Source organism: Protopterus annectens, chromosome 10.part0, assembly GCF_019279795.1.
Source record: "Protopterus annectens isolate FY-2018-M chromosome 10.part0, PAN1.0, whole genome shotgun sequence".
In the NCBI taxonomy this organism is placed as follows: Eukaryota; Metazoa; Chordata; order Ceratodontiformes; family Protopteridae; genus Protopterus; species Protopterus annectens.
The window spans coordinates 1,540,781,679-1,540,804,785 of record NC_056744.1 but is presented as its reverse complement, the minus strand read 5'-3'; the positions used below and the strand labels follow the sequence as shown (position 1 = coordinate 1,540,804,785).

The following is a 23,107-nucleotide window of genomic DNA, read 5'->3' as shown; positions in this document are numbered from 1 at the left end:
ATTTATTTTATTTTATTTTATTTTACATTTGTTAAACAGTTTAAAAAAGAAATCTAAATCAAAAACAATCAAACAATAAAACAATCAAACAATGACTAAAAAGATTTAAACAAATTAACCAATAAAAAAGCTCAAAACATCAGCCCTGTTCCAGCAACATTCAATCAGATGAGTTCTATCTGCATACTCCTGCCACCTAGGGTGCAGGGGAACCCTCTCCCACAAAAGATGACCTGGTTTAGTGTTCTAGTTTTACAAACAGAACTAGATTCGGCAAGTCTGAATATAGTCTATGCTACAGCAAATTGCAGCAATTTCAGAAAAACAGTTCAAATAAGCAGGCACAATAAGCCTTCAATCAGCATCTCCCAGCTCAGAAGGCAGAGGCTACCCTTTCCTCTCACAAGTTTGTAGACCAACCTTCTTAATGTAAAGTAACTGGCCTGAAACCCAAGTGCTTAAACCAGAACAAAAACACTTTTAGAATAACAGGCACAAAGCCTTCAACTAGCAATTTCCAACTTAGAAAGATGTAAGCAACCTCTCCTGCCAGAAGAGTGTAGATTACAAACTTTCTTAATGTAAAACAACTGGCCTGAAGCTCAAGTGCCTAAACCAAAATGAAGAAGCTTAGAATAACAGTTAAAATGTAATCAGGCTAATAACAAACAGTAATAAATGCAGCAGAATAAATGCAACCGAGCACTTTTAATAAGAAGCAACAAAAGCAAAATAAAGTAATACAGTAGGAAACAGAAATATAGTAAAAACAGCTGAATAAAGTGCATTTTTTTTGTTAATTGGGAAGGGAGGAACAGAAGATAATTCAAGGTTAAGAAACTAAGGGTGTAGGCTTTCCACAATGATTTCTCTGTACTCAGTAGAATGAGCTGATGAGATGGGACTGGAAAGAGTGTCCAGTGTCAGATTTATAGTAGGGGAAGGCAACTCCAAAGCCACCAAGTTTAAGAATACAACAGTTGGGAAGGTGGGTGAGAAAAATAAATTACAGACATCAACAATATTCAGGCAGAGTACAACAAGCAAGCCAAACAAGCACCCCAGCTAAATAGAGATATTTCTAGCTAAAATGAGGAATGCTATTTCTCAGCTCCTCACACTAATAAGCTGATGTTATTCACTGTTTGCAAATGAATTCTTTGCTAACTTTTCTAAATTACCCTCGCCAAGGCCTCTTAGAACACAAACAGAACAGGAAACTTAAAACAAAACAAATGTAATACAAGAATAAGATGCAAAATAGAAGTAACCAAACCTTAAATGAAACATCAATTCAAAATAAAATGCAAACAGAGATCCATAATATTCAGGCAGAGTACAGCAAGCAAGCCAAATAAAAAAATCAATATCAGTAAGTTTCCTGCTAAACTTCTAAATGAAGATTTAATCAAGAGGCCATACTGTGCTAGTCAAAATAAAAGCAGAAGCATATCAAGCACTGATAGAAAAGGGAGATGGAAGAAACAAAACTCAAAATGAGTTTCTTATCTGAGCTCTGATGTCACCTAATTTGAAAGAATAAATATCCCAAGAGATCCTTCTCGGACTGTTGCATAAGAAAACTAAAAGGGTTCTGTCTGTGATTATGAAGGGCTGTACTGGTCATGCCAGGTGAATGGTTCTTCACCCTCACAGACAAGCAGTTGGATGAGTTCTGACCCTTGGCAGACTGCCGGAGGGAAGGTAGCAGGGCACTTCTATCTGTATGTCATCAAGGCAGTGTGCTTGTTGAGCATTACATAATGTTTATCCATTGAATATTTTAATTTATGGCTTACAGAGTATACTATATACTATCATTTTAAACCTGCTTCTATGTTGCTGAAACAAATGAAAGGTGCCATTCAAATACAAATATTTAATGGAACAATGAGGAAGTAATGGTAATAAAAATTGTTTTTCTAGCCTGCAGACAGGATTATTGTTATCCTCTGACCTGTGAAGACATCTACTACAGTGGGTATCAGAACAGCGGTGTCTATCAGATCTACCCAGCAGAAACATACACTCCAGTAAATGTTTACTGTGACATGAAAACAGATGGAGGAAAGTGGACGGTAAGCAAAATTACAAATTATAAAATATAACAACTGTGAACAGGCGGTATCAATGGCAAAATGTAAAAATTTTGGGAAATACGGAATTTAAATTGTGTTTTCATAGGGTTATCCTCTCAGAGCTGAGGTTACACATTATCCAGAAAGCTTATAAAATGACTGTGTTTTTTGCAAGTCAAAATAGTTCTTTATAAATGAACCACATTAGTGTCCATCAGTGAAATGTTTCAACATATATTTTTAGTCCTCTGAGATCCATGCATATTACTTCATATAAAAAAATGCAAGAGCATACCACATCAGCAGACTGTTATGTCTACAGATAAAATGCATTTGTGGGGCAGTTGTATTAGGGCTCTAGAGCCCTAAAGTGGTACTTTTGTAGATCACACAACTGAGCTGGACAGATGTGCAGAATCTGTGTGGAGAATTGTGGCTAGACATTTGTAGGAATGACCTCTAAGCTTACAAATAAACATTTCTAAATGGAAACTAACAAATTGTCCAGTAAAAACTGCATCTGTAAAATAATATTAGCACGAAAACAATATTTAACCAAACAGGAAATGTCTTAGTTCGGAAAAGCTTGAACACGAAAGTGATCTATAAATTTAATCTGATTTTTATAACCAGAAGCAATACATTCTTGAATGAAAAGCATCTTGTGGATGGCAGTGGAGTATGGATATATTAAACTTATGGGGGCAAACCTTTTTTTAAATACAAGAAATATTACCAAATTGCAATAACTACTATCAGTGAACACTTTCCATCATGGTTTGAAAATAAAAAATGAATTGAGTTAAATCATGGCAAGCTCTTGTAACTTTCTGAAAAAGAGGCCAGCTAGAATGGCATTTCTAAAAGTCTCACCCATTGAGAGGAATTGATATTCACTAATGTGGTGATGTGCAACAAGGAGATATATAGAGATATTGCAATAAATTCACTGATGTTTTATTGTAAATATCTATCACATCTAATGTTGATCAACTACAGTAGTAATAGTTTAACACACAATATTGATTGACTTAAAAACAGATCCTAAAACGTGATAAGTTTTATATAAATGCAATGAATGGTGTAAAATGATGATAAATACAGATTTAAATACTGCACTTCAGTAATTTCTACAGGATCCACTTCTTCCCTCTTTTGGTAGCTTATCATTGCTAGTGAGTATTCCCTATTTGTATGATGACAATTTTATTTTTGTGACTATTAATGTAAAAGACTTATTTACAGTCATTCCCCATGACATTAGTGTTAATTGGTAAGGAAAAACTATATAAGCACACCAAACATTGTAATTGGGAAATTAATAAAATGATTAATTTGTTAGAAATGGTATTGTACAACAGCTTTCTTTACTTTGAAGAGTCTTTATATCATGAAGAAACAGGTGTGGCCGTGGGTGCAGCCTGTGCCCCTATATATGCCAATATTGTTATGGCATTTTGGGAGGAAACATCTGTAGTTCAATCAAGTTTTAGGGATTATTGGAATTTATATAACAGAATCTTGGACAATATTTATATTTCTTGTATAGAAAGTTTGGAAAAGTTGGGAACAATTTGTGAATTATTTGAATGATACTACTGAGTTTTTAAAATTGACATTTTTCTCAGTCATAGAAAATTTGCAGTTTCTTGATGTCAGTCTTACCCTTGATGTTGTTTAAAACAGCTTAATCTCTAGTGTGCATAGGAAAAGTACATATCCTAAAAGAAAGCCATAGTGAAAGGGTAGATGGTGACAGCAGCTAGAATGTCCTCAGAAAAATATGTATTCCTTGATGAAATATCGAAGTTAAAAAATATGTTTATATCTAGAGGCTACCCATATAGGTTAATGGAAATAATAACCAGTGAATTAATTATGAAAGGGATGAAGGAATATATATATATATATATATATATATATATATATATATATATATATATATATATTCTCTTTTTGGGACAAAAAAGTGGTATTTTGAATACAGATAGGACTATTAAACTATATAATACCATTATTACCACATGTAATGTTGACAGAAATTATATCAAAAATATTCTCCACCAAAACTGGAATATTTTTAGAATAGATGAGCAGATAACTACAATTCCAGGGGACCAGTTAAGGACTGTATATAGAAGAGATAAGAATTTTAAGAACTTTTTGGAGGGGAATAAATTAATTACAGGATATAACAGAGGATCTAAAAAGGGCACATTTAAATATGGCATGTGTGCACAATGTAAACATATCCTGGAAGGGGATAAAATAAGTATAAATGGAAAAGCGTGGACAAATCGGAGAAATTATTTTAATTTTACATCCCAAAGAGTAGTATATGTGGCTGTCAGCTATCTGACGGGTTTTATATTGGTAAGACTGAGAGAAAGCTCGAAGAATGACTCTATGAACAAATATATTAAAAACAAGAAAAGTGCTTTAGGGAAACATGTTGATGAAAATCTAGGACATTATTTCAAATTTTGGATCCTAGATGTTATGTTTGTTGACATCAGAGGGGGACTCTGCAAACTTAGGTTACAGGCATCAGAGCTGAAATGGCAATTGTTTGTCAGCTGATAAATTTCCAGGCTTAAATGAAAGTTTCAGTATTGATAATATTTTAAAATTGAAACAGTTAAAAAATTGTAATGTATTTTTAAATTAATTTTGGATCCTAGATGTTATGTTTGTTGACATCATGGGGGACTCTGCAAACTTAGGTTACAGGCATTAGAGCTGAAATAAAACCAGAACACAAAAATGGAAGGTGCAAAAACAGAAGCCAATAAACAAAACAAATGCACCAAGAGCCCAGCGTGAGTGCCAGTAGTAGGCTAAAAATCTAAGCATACACAAGCACAAAGTTAATAGCTTGTTCCAGCCAAAATACGATTTATTAGACTAAAATCCAAAGGTAGCACAAGCACAAAAAAAATATTTCCAATTTTTTCTTTCTGATGAACAATTTAATATCCACCAGTAATTTGAAAATGTTGGTCTGGTATAAAACCAAACCCTTTAGAAAATAATTCAAAATGAGCCCTAGTAGGTGTAATATGAGAATAGTTAAAAATGTTAAAATTATTAAAAGTCCATTTGTTTCTGTCACATACAATTTCCTCTAATGATCCCATTGTTTGTGTCTCCTGGTGGAATGTCCCCCCGTCCCTTTGTAGTTTTTTGAGTTATAACTAACTGGGTCCTTGCTCATAAGTCTTTCTGATCTACGTAAAGGGGGAAACTCCTCAGATGAACAAAGAGGTCAGTATAGAAAACTTTTAAAAGATATAGAAATGCATTGTGTTGATGTACAGAACAGAAAATTTTCTAAGATAGATAGGGACATGTATGAGTACAAAACTAACACTCACTATCCAAAGCCTAAATCATGGGGTAGGCAAACACTGGACAACCCGTACAGAGTCAACCATGATAATTTGGTTCAGAACACTGGTTTACATAATGATAATGTGGTGGACACTGAGGAGTTTCCCCCTTTACGTAGATCAGAAAGACTTATGAGCAAGGACCCAGTTAGTTATAACTCAAAAAACTACAAAGGGACGGGGGGACATTCCACCTGGAGACACAAACAATGGGATCATTAGAGGAAATTGTATGTGACGGAAACAAATGGACTTTTCATAATTTTAACATTTTTAACTATTCTCATATTACACCTACTAGGGCTCATTTTGAATTATTTTCTAAAGGGTTTGGTTTTATACCACAACGCAAGACCAACATTTTCAAATTACTGGTGGATATTAAATTGTTCATCAGAAAGAAAAATTTGGAAATATTTTTTTTGTGCTTGTGCTACCTTTGGATTTTAGTCTAATAAATCATATTTTGGCTGGAACAAGCTATTAACTTTGTGCTTGTGTACTTCGTGGATTTTAGCCCTACTACTGGCACTCACACTGGGCTCTTGGTGCATTTGTTTTGTTTATTAGAGCTGAAATGGCAATTGTTTATGTCAGCCGATAAATTTCCAGGCTTAAATGAAAGTTTCAGTATTGATAATATTTTAAAATTGAAACAGTTAAAAAATTGTAATGTATTTTTAAATTGGTACATAAGTATTTATTTTTTACTTGTTTTAGTATCTGTGCAAAATTGAAATTAGTTCAGTGTTATGTATATGCACTTTTGCTTTAAGAATATTTTAAACAATTTGATGATATCAGAAACACGTTATTTAATCAATGGGTTAACTTAGTAACACTGTTCTGATAAAGTCCCTGCATTCTGTAGGATGAAAGCACTAAACTAGTGTGCATTTTATGTATCTGTTATTTTTATTATAGTGGCTTCTAGTCCATTAACAGGAGCTTTGTTGCGGTTATTAATTTGTTCTTTCCAGATTTCTTTTTGTGGTAACAGGATAAATAAGATAAACAGCAGAATTGTGACAACAGACCACTTGCATGCCTTTAGCGTATATTGAATATATTTTGTGTAACAATTAATAATGTTTAAATACAATAGGAAATTATACCCTTTTATTCAAAAGGAAATATGGTAGAGAGGTATATGGCTATTTCTAGGATTTTTCTTCCTCTATCAGTTGCTTTCACAACTGTTTTCTTCTTTCTTGCAGTTATTCATTTAATGCCTGTACTGTATCATGTTTGTAACATGCTGTTCACATTACATAATACATACATCACTGTTATAGTGGATATTTTTATTGTTAACTCATGCTAACTTCGTATTCAAATGTATTTAATTTGAAACTTTTTTCCCCTGAGCCTTTGCTGTAAAATGAATTTGCCAATTAGACTTTCAGGGTAATCAAAGAGAAAATAAACAAGTCATAGATTTATATGGTGCTTTATGAATTTACATCTTTATCCTTTCCAATTAGTTCTGTTTCATTTCTTTTATATTTATTTCTTAATCTATTGGTTTACATTCTGGGATCTAAAGGATTGTTTTTTCTTTAATGCAGAGTTTGAAATTATCTTTTAATTTGATTCATGAAATCTGTAGCAGATGTTAGATTAAAGGAAGGCAGGAGTGAAAGTATCTAGTTGCATCAACTTTCTAGTTAATCAAAATTGTGAGCTTTTATATTATTGTCATTGCACATCCTTATTTAAAAGTACAATCCACCTTTAGAGCTGAACCTATAAAAATCTTCCATACCAAATCAAACTATACATACAACACAGCAGGCAACATCACACAAGGGCATTTTAACCTCTGTCTTTACTTTCTTCATCTACTAACATCTCTTAACTCTCCCATCATCCCCTGCCTTGACACTCACTACACTAAAGCATTTCCATCATGATGAAAACTGAAATATAATCACGTGAATGGTAAAATTTACATTTCATTAATAATTCTTATTACATCCATTAATTGCTGTACCATATTGTTGTCTATTGTTACTTTCTTTTCTTATTTCATCTGGGCAGAGCCTGTAAATGGTCAGTTGTGATCAGTGTACCACTATGGTAATCTAATGTGAAATAGAATAATAAAATAAAATAACAATGTCTTTTGATCTTCTGAAAAATGAATACCATAAGACAATCAAGCAGGACATCTAGTTTGTTTACAAAATTATGTCCACTATACTTTGTCTACTTAGACGTTGCTACAAAACATCAACATTTTAAGAAGGTCAACCAGTCTAATTACATTTAAATTCAGCAGTGGATTCACTAGACATAACACATTTAAATTCAGCAGTGGATTCACTAGACATAACATTACCAGAAAACATTACCAGAAAATTAAATGTGGTGTTCTCAACAGATTATATTGATAAAAGTGGTACTGCAAAGAAATAGCCTCACAAGGCATCCATTTAGAGGGGTTGCCTCATTATATCCCCCTGCACTTTATTTCACCACTCAGAGGCTGTAGTCCCATGTAAGAAGCTGCACATAATGTTTGAGGAGCAACCACTGCTGGCAATTCTTTAGGGTTTGAAGTAAAGAGTTTTTAAACATATTTGTTAACAAAATCAGCTACTTAATGAATTGGTAAGTGGACAATACTTCAACGAGTTAGGTATCAACTTAATGATTTCTACTATTTCCAACATTATTTTACCAGTTCCCTGAAAAGCAGTGATTATAAACATTGCTAGATTCAGTTTGACTTTAAGTTAATTAACTAATATGTGCTGTATTCAGATGTTCAAAATGGAGCAGTTCTATTTGTGCCATCTGAGTTTACCTTTTTAGATTTAACCTTTATACTACATGTAGATCCACAAGGTTGAGTATTCATGCAAAAATTCCAGCTCTTAATGTTTTATTTAAAGACATGACCGTGCCATGGCCCAGCAATCAAGGAGCCTTAATCCTCACCACTAACACCAGGGAGGTCGTCTCCTAGAGGAGGAAAGGGTAACTAATACAGACAGTAAAGTACAATTTCCCTTAAGTGCACACAGAGATCACAGTCAGTCTGGGGCTGGTTGCTCCCTTGCTCACCAGGTCCCCAATAAGACTCCCCACTGGCACAGCTATAGGGTCCAGATCTCAGCCTAGCTGGCAAGCTAAAATCTAGTACCCTCTCTGTCCCACTAGTGCTTCATGTCCCTGCCCAAGAGCTGACACACACCCACACTTTGAGATAAGTATTTATACAACTTCACAGACACTCCTGGGAAAGGCTGACACAGATTCTCTAGCTGTGCCCCTTTACCCAGACTATACGGTACTAATTTCTGCCACCACCAGCTTATATTATCAGCTACCCAAAGGCCCTTGAAAGGGTCTTCAATTATTACTGTGCAATATTATTATCCAATTGGCAATGTGACTATTCAGTCTAAGGCTTATTTTAGAGTGGCCTATTACAATAACCTCTATAAATATGCAATGTACTCTAGAGCTTATCTCTACACAAACCAGCCACAGGTAAAGGTTTTTAAAATATTTAATAATAAATAATTAAAACACAAGGCAATACTACTACACCACAGATATATCTAAAAGTTCAGAGATCACACAAAAACTTAAAATAATACAGTAGGACAGGTCTGATTTCAAAGAAAAATACTTAGTCTAACTTTCTTCTAAGTTTAACTATCCCTAAGAGAAATCACAGTGCTATAATCCTACTTACATACATAAAGCATAAGCAGTGCTGGGTTTGATGTCCAAGATCAAAATGCTTTTCAGTCTCTCACTCAACAATAGTTTTAAACACTAACAACAGCTCTCTAAGGCCATCCCAAATTACATCATTTTGACACTTAGTCTGGAGTTCCCAGGCCACAAACTGCATTATTTAGCAAGCTAACACCTGCTCAGGAGACTACAACAATAAAAGGCATTTCACATATACACTCTAGCAGAAACCAGAGCAATAAAGCACCTTCCACATGTAAATTTTGGCCCTTAACTTTAACCTTAAAACAATGGGCATGAAATCTTCATCCAGACTCACTGGAGCCGACTTGTAAAACATCAAAGAGATTCATAAGATCTTTTCAACTTCAAAAGACACATTTGAAATGCTTGGCTTGGTTTTCCTTACAGTGAATGGCAATGTTGCAACAATCTTGAAGTTCACATTTTACAGTGTCTTCTTTCATTTAAAAATACAAGCCTGTATTTTACATTTATTTATACAATTGATAGAATTATGTATCAAATTATATTTGACTAGGCTGGCAGCCTTCACCCATCTTCCTCCAATCTTCACATATCTTCCCCCCTGGGGAACTCAAGCATGTTTTTCAAGTGCCTTTTGAGAAACATTGCTTGAGAGTGTCAGGTCTATCTGGGTGTACCTCACCCCATTCCCTGTCTTGTGAGCCCATCTGCATTGGCATTGCTACTCCCACTGCAGTGCTGCACTGACATATCATATGCTTGCAACCTCAGGCTCCATCTTAGCAACTTAGCATTTTGCTGACTGGCTATGTTTAGACATGTTAGGGGGTTGTGATCTGTCATCACAGTGAATTTTCTTCCATACAGATAAGGCTGAAGTTTTTGTAGTGCCCACACTATGGCTAGACATTCCTTTTCTACTGCTGCATAGCATTCCTCTCTGGGTTGGAGCCTATGACTGAGATACACCACTGGGTGTTCTTCTCCCTCTGAAGAAATCTGGCTAAGTACAGACCCCACCCCATAGTTTGAAGCATCCACCTGCACAACAAATTATTTGCTATAGTCTGGACTGGCTGACACAGGAGGTCCTCATAAAGCTTCCTTAAGCTTCTGAAATGCCTGCTCACATGCTGGGGTCCACACTACCTTATCTGGCCTGTTCTTCCTTGTCAGGTCTGTGAGGGGAGCAGCTATGGTACTATAATTGGGAATGAACTTTCTGTGGTACCCTACTGTCCCTAAGACTGCCCTCACCTGCTTTTGGTAACAGGTGCAGGCCATGCCTGAATGTCATCCACTTTTGCAGGTTCTGGCCTTAGCTTACCACTCCCCACTCTATGTCCTAGGTAGGAGACCTCTGCCATACCCACCTGAAATTTTTTCAGCTTAATGGTCAACCCTGCCCTCTGTAGTCTGCCCAGCACCTCCCTGGCATGCTGAAGGAGCTCTTGCCAAGAATGGCTGTAGATAACAATATCATCCATGTAAGCAAGGGCAAACCCTCCTGATCCTGCTAAGATATGATCTACCAGCCTCTGGAAAGTTGCTGGGTCATTCTTCATCCCAAAGGGCATCTTTGTGAACTCATACAAGTCAAAAGGAGTTGACAAAGGCTGACTTCTCTCTAGCACTGGGAGTCAAAGGCACCTGCCAGTAACCCTTGGTAAGATCAATGGTTGTAAGATACTTAGCTCCACCCAGCTGCTCTAGGGCCTCATCTGTCCTAGGCATGGGGTAAGCATCTGCCTCTGTGTGACTGTTTAATTTCCTGTAATCCACACAGAACCTGGTGCTGCCATCCTTCTTTGGCACCAGTACCACTGGGGTGGCCCAGGGACTGTTGGACTCCTGAATCACCCCTAGTTCCAACATCTCCTGTACCTCTTCCCTCAGAGTCTGTTTGACTGTCTCAGGCACCCTATAAGGGGCCTGCTTGATAGGCATTTGTGGTCCTATATCCACCTGGTGCTGCAGCAGGTGGGTGCTCTCTGGTTTCCCGGTAAACATGCCCCCAAACTCCTGCAACACTGCTTGAATTTCTTGACCCTGGGTAGGAGATAGCTGCTGGGACATTGCTACCCCTTCCACCAAGGTGTCAGCCCAAGCCTCACTGAAGAGATCACTCACAAGATCTCTCTCAAGACTCCTCCTGCAATCCACTGCAAATGCTCAGCACAAGGGCCTCCCTATCATGATAAGGTTTCATCATGTTAACATGGTACAATGTTTGCCCCTGCCTTCTGCCTAGCAATTCCATCATGTAGTTAACATCACTTACCTTTCTTACAACCTTGTAGGGTCCCTCTCAAGCTGCTTGCAACTTGTTGTGTCTGATAGGAATGAGAACCATCACCTGCTGCCCTACAGCATATTCTCTAACTCGAGCATCCCTGTCATATCACACATTTTGCTGCTGTTGGGCTTCTGCCAGGTTCTCCTGGGCCAGGCCCATGAGTTCCCTGAGCCTTGTCCTGAGGTTCAGGACATATGCCACAACAGACTCCTTGTGAGACTCACACACACCTTCCCACTCATCTCAAATTAAATCTAGAGGTCCCCTCACCCTATGCCCATATAGCAACTCAAAGGGTGAAAAACCTGTGGATTCCTGGGGAACCTCTCTGTAAGCAAACAACAGATAGGGCAAATATTTGCCCCACTCCCTCTTAAACTGATCTGTAAATGCCTGTAGCATGGACTTGATTGTAGAGTTTAACCTCTCAACAAGACCATTAGTCTGGGGATGGTATGGGGTGGTCTTCATGTGCTTCACCCCACAGGACTTCCAGACAAGCTAGCAGGTCTGACATAAAATTGGCACCTCTGTCAGACAGTATTTCCTTTGAGAAACCTACCCTGCTAAAAATCTCTAGCAAAGCGTTTTCCACCTTCTCAGCCTCAATGGAGGACAAAGCCACTGCCTCAGGGTATTGTGTAGCATTATATACAATCACTAGGATATACTTTTTCCCTGTGGAACTTGGAGTACTCAGAGGTCCCACAATGTCTACAGCTACCCTCTGAAATGGCTCCACAATCACAAGCAAAGGCATCAAAGGAGCTCTCACCTTGTCTCCTGCCTTGCCTATCTTTTGGCACTGCTCACAGGTCCTGCAGTACCCTGTTACATCTCTGGAAAGTCCAGGCCAATAGAAGTTTTGCATAATGCACCTCTTTGTACATTTTATGCCCATATGACCTGCAAAGGGAATATCATGGGCTATGGCTAGAAGCGCCATATGGTAAGCTCTAGGCACTACCAACTGCTGTACTCTCTCACCTTCTAGCCCTCCCTCAGGGGTCCACTCTCTGTATAGTAACCCTTTGTCCCAGTATACAGATTCCCCCTTTCCTTGAGAATCAGGTGCCTCCCTAGCTACCTGCCTCAGGGCTTGCAATGTAGGGTCTGAGAGCTGAGCCTGTCTCAGCTCTCTCCTTGCAACCCTTCCCAGCTCCCCTTCCACAGGAAGTCTGGCATCCTCTGACAGCGGTGCCTCACTGTTAGCCTGGATACTACTACTCACCTCTACCTTTGCAGTTACCCTATCCAAGGGAACATCAGTACCCACAAGCAGCTGTGGCTCACATTCAGTCTCACTGCTACAGCATAGCTCACTCCCTGAAGTAACTACTTCAGCAGTCCTGGCGGCAAGTATGCAGTCTGTATGGGTCTCCCCAGGCTACCAAACCCACATGTTTGTCTCCTAGCCTCACTGCATGTAACTGCATAAGTACATAGTACTGCCTCATCCAAATCCTTCCCTCTCAGGACATCTGCAGGATGGTAGTTCCATACCCCTGTTGTCTCAAGACAACCCACTGTTGACATTTTGTCTATCCCACTTACTGGCCCCCTCACCTTTGGTTCCCCACCTCACCTCAGTGGACATCTGTATGCCACATGACCCCACCGGTTGCATTCAAAACATTTAACCCTAGCTCCCAGATGTGTATCTGGACTAGTGGCTTCCCCTGCTACTGGCGGATTCTATTGTGGCAGTCTGTGCTGCCCATCATGGGTTCCTTTAGACCCATGAGCAGTACTGGGGGTCCCCTTCCTGTGCAGGGCTTCTCTGCTGGCCAGGTATAGGTCTCCCTCCTTCCCCAACTCATCTGAAGTAGCACATTGTCTATCAGCTAACCAGATCCTCATGTCCTCAGGCAAAGTGCTAAGGGCTTGTTCGCTCATCAAAAGGTCTGCCAGCCCTTCAAAAGTGGTGACCTGACATCCACTCACCCAGCTATGAAAATAAGTGCTCAGTTCAGCAACATATTCACATACATTTTCATCTACCTTGCGTCTATGCTCACAAAACTTTTTCCTATACATGTCAGGTGTTAGCTTAAAACATTCCAACAAGTGTCTTTTTACAGCAGTATAATCAAAACAGTCAGTGTCATGCATTTTTGCTAAAGAAGTTACAACTTTACCATGGAGTAAGGGGGTCAGGAACCGTACCCAGAGCCCTTGGTCAACTTCATACTGTTTACATACCCGCTCAAACATATGAATGAAGCTATCAAAATTATCCCCCTCTAACTGTGGAAGAAATTTACTGACCTTTTGTGCTTCTGGGGTCCGGTTACTCCCTTCCCCATTACCTCCATGACTCTGACAAAGAGTCAGCATTTCCCTCTCATGCCTCCACTGCCATTCATTTTCCTCAGCTTGTAGACTCCTCATTTTCTCAGCTGCTTCTAGATCCATACACCTGTCCTCTAACTCAAGTCTCTTTAGCTCCAGCTGGATTTTTATGTCCACTGCAGAAAGGTTGAGCTGTCCATTCTCTGAGGATATTGTATCTCCACTGTCAGTATGATTGTCCTCCAGGCTGCTGTTTTCTGATGCAGCTGTAATCAATGTTGTAATCATGTCTGCCTTAGTCAGGTTTCCATGCACCAGTCCCCTAGCCTGGCACATCTCTGTCAGTTGGCTCCTTGTCAGCTTTCCATACTCCTCTGTTGACATGCTGCCTGCTCACCCTGACTAACACTAAGCTAACAAAAGAAATAAAACAATTGTGATCTGAGCTCTGAGTACACACTGCGTGGCTGTTTTAGAGTACAAAACACTTCTAGAGATCACTGTACATAAGCTAGAGGAATTCGCTCTACCCACACCACTACAAGCCAATTAGTGTTTGCCAACTAATCAATATGTGATGTGGATCCCACCACAGCAAACCAATAGGATATCCCAACCACTGCCACCAATATATGATAGGATATCCCAACCACTGTCACCAATATGTGATGCCCATACCCTGGCCCAGCAATCAAGGAGCCTCAATCCTCACCACTGACTCCGGAGAGGGTGACTCCTAGATGGGGAAAGGATAACTAATACATACAGTAAAGTACAATTTCCCTTAAGTGCACACAGAGATCACAGTCAGTCTGGGGCTGGTTGCTCCCTTGCTCACCAGGTCCCCAATAAGACTCCCCACTGGCACAGCTATAAGGTCTGGTTCTCAGCCTAGCTGGAAAGCTAACCTCCAGTACCCTCTCTGCCCCACCAGTGCTTTGTGTCGCTGCCCAGGTAGCTGACACACACCCACACTTTGAGATAAGTATTTATACAACTTCACAGACACTCCTGGGAAAGGCTGACACAGATTTTCTAGCTGTGCCGCTTTACCCTGACAATATGTTAGTAATTTCTGACACCACCAGCTTATATTATCAGCTACCTGAAGTCCCTTGAAAGGGTGTCCAGTTATTACTGTGCAATATTATTATCCAATTGGTAATGTGACTATTGTGTCTAAGGCTTATTTTAGAGTGGCCTATTACAATAACCTCTATAAATATGCAATGTACTCTAGAGCTTATCTCTACACAAATCAGCCACAGGTAAAGGTTTTTAAAATATTTAATAATAAATAATTAAAACACAAGGCAATACTACTACACCACAGAGATATCTAAGAGTTCAGAGATCACACAGAGACTTAAAATAATACAGTAGGACAGGTCTGATTTCAAAGAAAAATACTTAGTCTAGCTTTCTTCTAAGTTTGACTATTCCTAAGAGAAATCACAGTGCTATAATCCTACTTACATACATAAAGCATAAGCAGTGCTGGGTTAGATGTCCAAGATCAAAATGCTTTTCAGTCTCTCACTCAACAATAGTTTTTAAACACTAACAACAGCTCTCTAAGGCCCTCCCAAATTACATCATTTTGACAGTCTGGAGTTCCCAGGCCACAAACTGCATTATTTAGCAAGCTAACACCTGCTCAGGAGACTACAACAATAAAAGGCACTTCATATATACACTCTAGCAGAAACCAGAGCAATAAAGCACCTTCCACGTGTAAATTCTGGCCCTTAACTTTAACCTTAAAACAATGGGCATGAAACCTTCATCCAGACTCACTGGAGCCGACTTGTAAAACATCAAAGAGATTCATAAGATCTTTTCAACTTCAAAAGACACATTTGAAATGCTTGGCTTGGTTTTCCCTACAGCAAATGGCAATGTTGCAACAATCTTGAAGTTCACATTTTGCAGTGTTTTCTTTCATTTAGAAACACAAGCCTGTGTTTTACATTTATTTATACAATTGATAGAATTATGTAACAAATTCTATTTGACTATGCTGGCAGCCTTCACCCATCTTCCTCCAATCTTCACATCTTTTAAAAACACAAGCCTGTATTTTACATTTATTTATACAATTAATATAATTATGTATCAAATTCTATTTGACTAGGCTGGCAGCCTTCATCCATCTTCCTCCAATCTTCACAACAAGAATAAAATAAAATGAATAGAGCTGGAAACAACCCTCTTGCCATGTAAAACATCAAACTATATAGCTTTTGATAAAAAAAAAAATATTTTGGCATATTATTTTATTGTTAAGGACACCTATCTGTATTTTTACTCTTGGAGATGCAATTATCTGTTGTGATAGCACTTTAACAGGCTTTTGTAGCATTTATTGTAGCACACTTAGGTGCTATGCTATTTGCACTAGCTATTCCTACGTAGTAACGGTACCAGTACTTATTACGTATGGCCACCCCTCCTGGTATGACTGTAGGGCAATTTCCTGTGCTTTCTCCTGCTAGCCTGATGCATTTGATCATTCTGAGACAGTGTAGCAACTGTCTCATGTACACAGACAACCCTCTCCTCTTACCTCCCAACACTCATACATGTGAAAGATGCACTTATATCAATAAATTGGAAGCAGTGCACTCTCCAGCCAAGACCTATCTAGCTGGTCAAGAGGAAAAGGTCAACACTTGCAACTCACTACATGGAACACACAGCCCTCCAAAACACCAATCATCACAACTCACATATAGAAACACAAACCATACACCCACCTTTGCAGAGGCTCTCAATAAACATTTACCCAAACAACAGAGACCCCTGAGACAGAAACGCCCTCAAACACAACAACACAACACCAACCTCAAAACACATAGCTCACCACCACATTGTGCCCCTCAACCTAAGCTCTTAAGGCAGAACACTTTGCCCAATTTACTAATCATAGCAGATTCAGTTGTGAGACACACTGATGTCCCACTCACTAGGCTGAGCAAGGAGAAGGTGACAGTCAGTTGTCCATCAGGTGCCAGGATCTGCCACATAACACATGTACTCAGGTCACTCCACAACAAGTACAAATATGACTCGGTCATTGTCCATGTGGGTGTGAATGATCTGAGACGTACCTCCCTGAACTACATGAAAAGAGATGTGATGGAATTCTCAGTTTATGTGGCCTAGGCAGGTATGACCCTAGCCCTGAGCAGTATTCTACCATCACCCAGAATGATACCACAGTATGAGCATAAAATGACTGACTTCAACAACTGGATACGTTTCTGGTGTCATTCTAAGGGGATCCAGTATCTGTCTGCCTGGGATGACATGATCGACAGTTGACAGACCTTGATGCTTTGCCAAAGACAGCCTGCATCTGTCACCCCTGGGATTCTGGCTAGTGGCTAAGGCTATTGCCACTCCTATAGTGCCTTTCTTAGGCAGTGTTCCAAAGACCAGAATTCCACCATAACAGCTACAAACAAATGCAATCTGAGGGTCATGCTGCTCAATGCTAGAAGTCTAAATCTCAAGATGCACTCGTTCGAAGCTCTCCTCAAAATGGAGAATGTTGACATATGTGCAGTAATGGAGACCTGGTTTAAAGAGGCAGAAAGCACCCCTGCACTCCCAGACTACAACTCATTCCATACTTTTCAGCCCCAGAATATGGCCGGAAGCTCCGAAGGCAGTGGCGTCTCCATATTCATAAAGGATACACACACCTCTAGACTGGTAGCCCATCATAATGCATCCAAGATACTTCAGGTACAACTAACACTGGTTAAGACAGTGATACAAGTCACAGCCTGCTACAGAACCCCAACCACGTCTCTTGACTCTCACTCCAACTTCCTAAGGACCCTGGAATCTATCAAGGTCCAGCCCAATACTCTTAGACTGGGTGAATTCAACTACCCTTCCATCAACTGGAAAAACTATTCTAGTACCAATGTACAGGTCCAGCACTTCCTGGAATTTATCAGTTCAAATGCCCTGGACCAGCTCATTCTGACCTCCACTAGAGGAAGCAACATCCTCGACCTGGTTATCACCAACATGGAAGACCATTGCTCCACACCTATAGTCAGCTCCTCCCTGGTTAAATCCGACCACAAACTGATCACAATGGAAATCTCCATCTTACCTACACCCCCCCCCCCCGCTAAGGTGACCTGAAAAACTTCTCCAAAGCTGACTTTGGCCTCCTAAAAGCAGAGATGGCTAACTTCTCAGCACCCATGCCAATGGAAAATATGGCTGAATCATACACCAGTGCACTGTACAAGCACGTACACAAATGCATAATTCTTGCCATACCAAATAAAACCAAGATGCTCTCCTCCAAAAAAAAAGGAAAACAATCTGGTGGTCCCCAGCATCAATAAATGCTACAACAGAAGGAAGAAACTGTTGCAAAAAAAAAAAATGAAGTCACAAGACTGGAAAAACTCCTTTATCAGACTCAACAAAAACATTGAGATCCCTAATCAAATCTTCTAAAGCCAGCTATGAGGGCAGAATTGCGGCTGACACCAAAACCAACCAGTCTTCTATAGCTATATTAAGAACCTCCAAGGCAATACCCAGATTTGCTCTGAGTTATTGCACAGTGGTACCTCCTATATTGAGTGAACAGATATAGCCAGCATACTGGCCTATAGATTCAGTGCTAACTTTACCCCCCCCCCACAAAGGCCCTATCACAATACCAGAAAAAAGCCTGTTGCCCAGCATTTCTGTGGCACAGATAGAAGCTGCATTGTCCAAACTGAAGAATACAGTATCCATGGGACCCGATAATATCCCTGGCTGTGTCCTACATGAGCTACAAAATGAACTGGCACCACACCTGCATGCCCTGTTCAATCACAGCCTTACCTCAGGCTTTGTCCCTAACAAATGGCGCACTGCTACAGTCATCCCTCTCCATAAAGAGGGAGCAAATACAGACCCTGGGAACTATCACCCCATTAGTCTGATGAGTCTGGTATGCAAAGCTATGGAGCGCATCATCATGGACCTGCTCAACAAAGATATAGGCAATCTCCAAACTCTTGATTCCACACAATTTGGTTTTGTCAAGGAGAGATCCTGCCTGCTGACCCTGGTTGACTTATTCGAGACAGTCACCAAGGCTGTGGATGAGGGTAAGGCAGTGCATACAGCCTACCTCGACCTGGCCAAGGCCTTTGATACCATTCCCCACTCAGGTATCATTGATAAACTCACCAAACTAAACATCAATCCTTATATCACTAGGTGGGTTGCAAACTGGGTCACAGACAAGACCCATAGAGTGAAAGTTACAGATTCCAAGTCAGACTGTTGACCAGTCATGAGTGGAGACCCACAGGGCTCGGTCCTGGGCCCTCTCCTGTTTGGTATCTACTTCTCAGAAGTCCAGGCTAACACAGAGGGACTCTGGCTGACCATGTTCACTGATGACTGCAAGCTAGGAGTCATTATCATCTCCCCATGTGATGCAGACATCCTACAAAAGGGCCTCGCTGAGACCGGTGACTGGTGTCGGAACCATGGCCTTAAGCTTAAAACCAAAAAATGCGTTATCAGGAAGTCCTTGTACATCACATCCAGAAAGAAAGACGTCATAATCCCTCTCTACTCATCCCTCCTTAGACCAATCATTGAATATAACGACCCATTTGGCATGTACCTGACCAGTCACCTACAACAGCTGGAGAGGCCACAAAAGTAGTTCACAAAAAGGATCCTAGACCCTAAATACATGTCCTACAGGGACAGACTCAAAAAACTTCAGATGTTTTCAGTCTTTTATCGTCTACTTAGAGATGATCTCTGCTTGACTTACAAAGCCATGTCCGACCCAGCCCTACTTGAAATGCTACACCTAAAGAAATCCCAATCCCTCCACACCACATGCTCTACAGATCACAACCTCACTACCACAGTCAGCAGAACATGCTGGAGGGACAGAGTCATCCCCCAAAGATTGCCCATACTCTGGAATAAGCTTTCCATTCATGTCAAGCAGAGCACCTCGCTGGCCCTCTTCAAAAGAAATCTCGATGAGTGGATAGGCAACAGTAAATTCACCCCAGGGATCACTCCAGTTACCCTACTGGACAGAGGCACTGTGAACTAACATCAGGTGGCATGGTGCCAGAACAATTTTTGGGGCTAGACTTGTCAAGGCTCCAGGGCTATTAGCCTAGCACACACCTATGAACCTATGAACCTATGAATGACAAAATTCACTATGCCTCACTACCTAAATTTGTGCATAGACTATAATATTTTCATCATAATTACATCACTGGGAGTCTTATTCCCTAGAAAGCCAAGTTGTAAAATAAAATAAATAAAATAAAAGGAAGTGTTAGTTGTATGTGAAACACCTGATAATTGAAAATATCCTAGGTAATCATGTAGTACTGAAAGAATCACAATGTAAGTAAATAACTACTTCTCTAAGTAACTTCTTTTATTATCAAAATGCTTGGCTAATGTATGTAAATCATTCCTCAAGATTATCATGGTAAAATTTGTCCATATGTCTAGATGTATCGAGAAAAAATGAGTATGCCACAAAACAAAAACTCATAACTATATATATATATATATATATATATATATATATATATATATATATATATGGTTGCCCTTCACAATCTCGAATTACTGAATGCTCGAAGTTCAGTAACTCAAGACTGTAAAGTCGAAAACACATAAGCACGAATCTGCATAAGTGCAAATTCAAATATCTCGAATTCGCGCTTACGCATGACAGCTATGGAATGGGAAGTGTGTGAGTCGGGATGTTTTATGGAAGTGAAGGTAAGTGAGTGTATGTGTGTGTTTTGTAAGTTGTGTGTGTGGGTTAGGGTTGGGAGGTGGGAGTATGAGTGTGAGTGTTGGATGTGTTTGTATTTGTGTGTGTGTGTGTGTGTGTGTGTGTGTGTGTGTGTGTGTGTGTGTGTGTGTGTGTGTGTGTGTGTGCATGTGTGTGTGTGAGGCAGTGTAAAATGTCTGTGTGCTGTTTTTATTTTGTGTATTAGTGCATTCTCGAAGTTAGAATATATATACGTGGGGGGTTGTGGGGGGCGCAGGGGGGCTTTCCCCCTGCGTGCATGTAGTGTAGGGCTTGTAGTTTATGTGATGTGGGTTGTATGGTGTACGTTTTGTGTGGTGTATGTGTTCTGTATGTTCGGGGTTTTTTGTTTTCATGCTTGTGGGTTTCGGGATTTTTGTTGTTTCAACTTTACAATCTCGAGTTACTAAATTTCGAGCATTCAGTAATTCGAGATTGTGAAGGGGAACCATATATATATATATATATATATATATATATATATATATATATATATATACGTAAATATACACGCATATGTATTACATGTAGATATATACACATATATATTATGGTTTACTATCATATTTGCGAAGGTTATTTAGACACATGCAATGATTTATGACAAATATTGTTGGAAAATCAAAACACTGAGCAACCGAAATATCGAACGGAGCATTTCAGCAATGTCGTATATCGACTTTGCTAAAATGCTCACATCTGCCCACAACTAATAATAATGTTTGCAGGGGGCAAGCCCCCCTGCACCCCCCAAACCCCCCTACTTATATACAAACTCCGAGATCACACTACAGTGTGGGTAAGGGTACATTTCCTGATCCCCATTATAGTGCGCTCTGTTCCGCAATAGTGAAGCTGACAATAGCGGCTGTTCTCTCATGTCAGCTTCGACATTGTGGTGATCAAACTCTCAGTTAAAGAAAATTATTTTCATGTATATTCGATCGTCTAAATGACAAACGAATATGTGATAGTAAACCATATATTATATATACTTTTTTTTTTCAAAACTGCAACCTCAGCATGGAGATGCATAGAAATGTCATTAATATAATTTAACCTGAAATTTGAGCAACTGAACTCAAGTTGCTCCAGATTATACATTGTAAAGTTAAAACATTTTTCTTTACTTTTAAGAAACTGTGTAGCAGTTCAAAAGAGCTTTATTCACTACATCCTGTAGTAACTTAAACATGAATGTCTGCTTTACCTGATAGGTATTTCAGAAGAGAATGGATGGGTCTGTGAATTTTTACCGTGACTGGAATGCTTACAAGTTGGGTTTTGGACAGGCCGATGGAGAATACTGGTTAGGTATGTTGTGCAAAAAAAGACTAATAATAATACTTGATCAATTATAGTTGACTAATTATTTCACATGCTGTAACTTTTAAGTTCAGTCCAACCTTTCAGTAAATGTGTTTGTTTACTTCCATATACTTACTACTATCAGAGGTTTTACCAGTGATTTGCCAGTCTTGGGTTCCAAGTTATTGTTGAATGCTTTATTCTTGTGGCAGTACAGACTGTAATTAAAAAATAATGCTTGAATTTTTCCTTTTTAAAATTCTCTTTTAAATTAATCTCAAACAGTGTAAGCCTTAAGGGTTCAGGGTTCAATCCTGCCTAATGGTAATTATGCAGTCTGCATGTTCTCCCTGTTTTATTTGTACATGTGTGAAAAGGCCCACTTTCCTCTATCTTCACTGGTTGATAGATGACTGTAAATTGTCTATGACTATTTGACTTGCCCCAGTCCTTGTGGCTTGAGTAGAAGATTAATTTAATCTGTTAAGACTGTATCAAATGGACAATTAACAAATGAGCAAATAAAAAATGAATAAGCCATTTTTTGGAATAACATTTAGTAAGATCTGCCTTCCTCTGGGAAGGAATTGATTGCAAAAGCAGGATGCTTTTCTGGTGTTGGACAGCGACTGCAGATACAAAGTCCATATTACATAACAATCTCTGGGGTCTATAAACCCTTTTTTACAGTTCCTGAGGGAAATTTGATGTCATTGTTTATGACACTACCATAAGCAGCTGTGTTGGGAATATCTTGCATTGAAATAATTGTTTCTGAGAACACATAATTTATAACTAAAGTAAGATTTGTAGAATGCATAAACAGACTTACCAAATTCTTAAAGAGCCGGTAGAAAAAAAGTGAAAAGAAATTCATGTTGGTCTACTAACAGAAAACACTGAAACACAGAGGTGATGAGATACTTTTATTAGACTAAAGGTTTTATAAACTCTTGAGCTGCCAGACTTGAGCTCTTCATCAGAAGATAATAGTTAATCAAATAATTAATGTCAACTTAATTTAAAACCTATATTGGTCAAAGAAAACATAATCATATCACATCTGCATTTCAATGTTTACAGTAAACTTGTGAAACCATTCATTCCTGAGCCATATCTGGATCACAGAGCAGTTTAATGAGAATCTTAATGTTATATTGTCAAGTATATTTCAGTCCTTCATCTTGCAGACAAGTCAGAGGTATATAAT

The 23,107-nt window shown here is 39.1% G+C and overlaps 1 protein-coding gene across 1 annotated transcript in view; it reads left to right on the top strand.

The window, feature by feature from the left end:
- Window positions 1-1,901: 1,901 nt before the first annotated feature.
- The window catches only part of LOC122814336 (microfibril-associated glycoprotein 4-like), a 72,897-nt gene continuing 51,691 nt past the window's right edge, over window positions 1,902-23,107 (top strand). Inside the window, exons 1-2 of the mRNA XM_044086922.1 lie at window positions 1,902-2,078; window positions 21,807-21,903. Of these exons, the coding sequence (XP_043942857.1) occupies window positions 1,902-2,078; window positions 21,807-21,903 (274 nt within the window). The remainder of the gene's footprint in view (window positions 2,079-21,806; window positions 21,904-23,107) is intronic.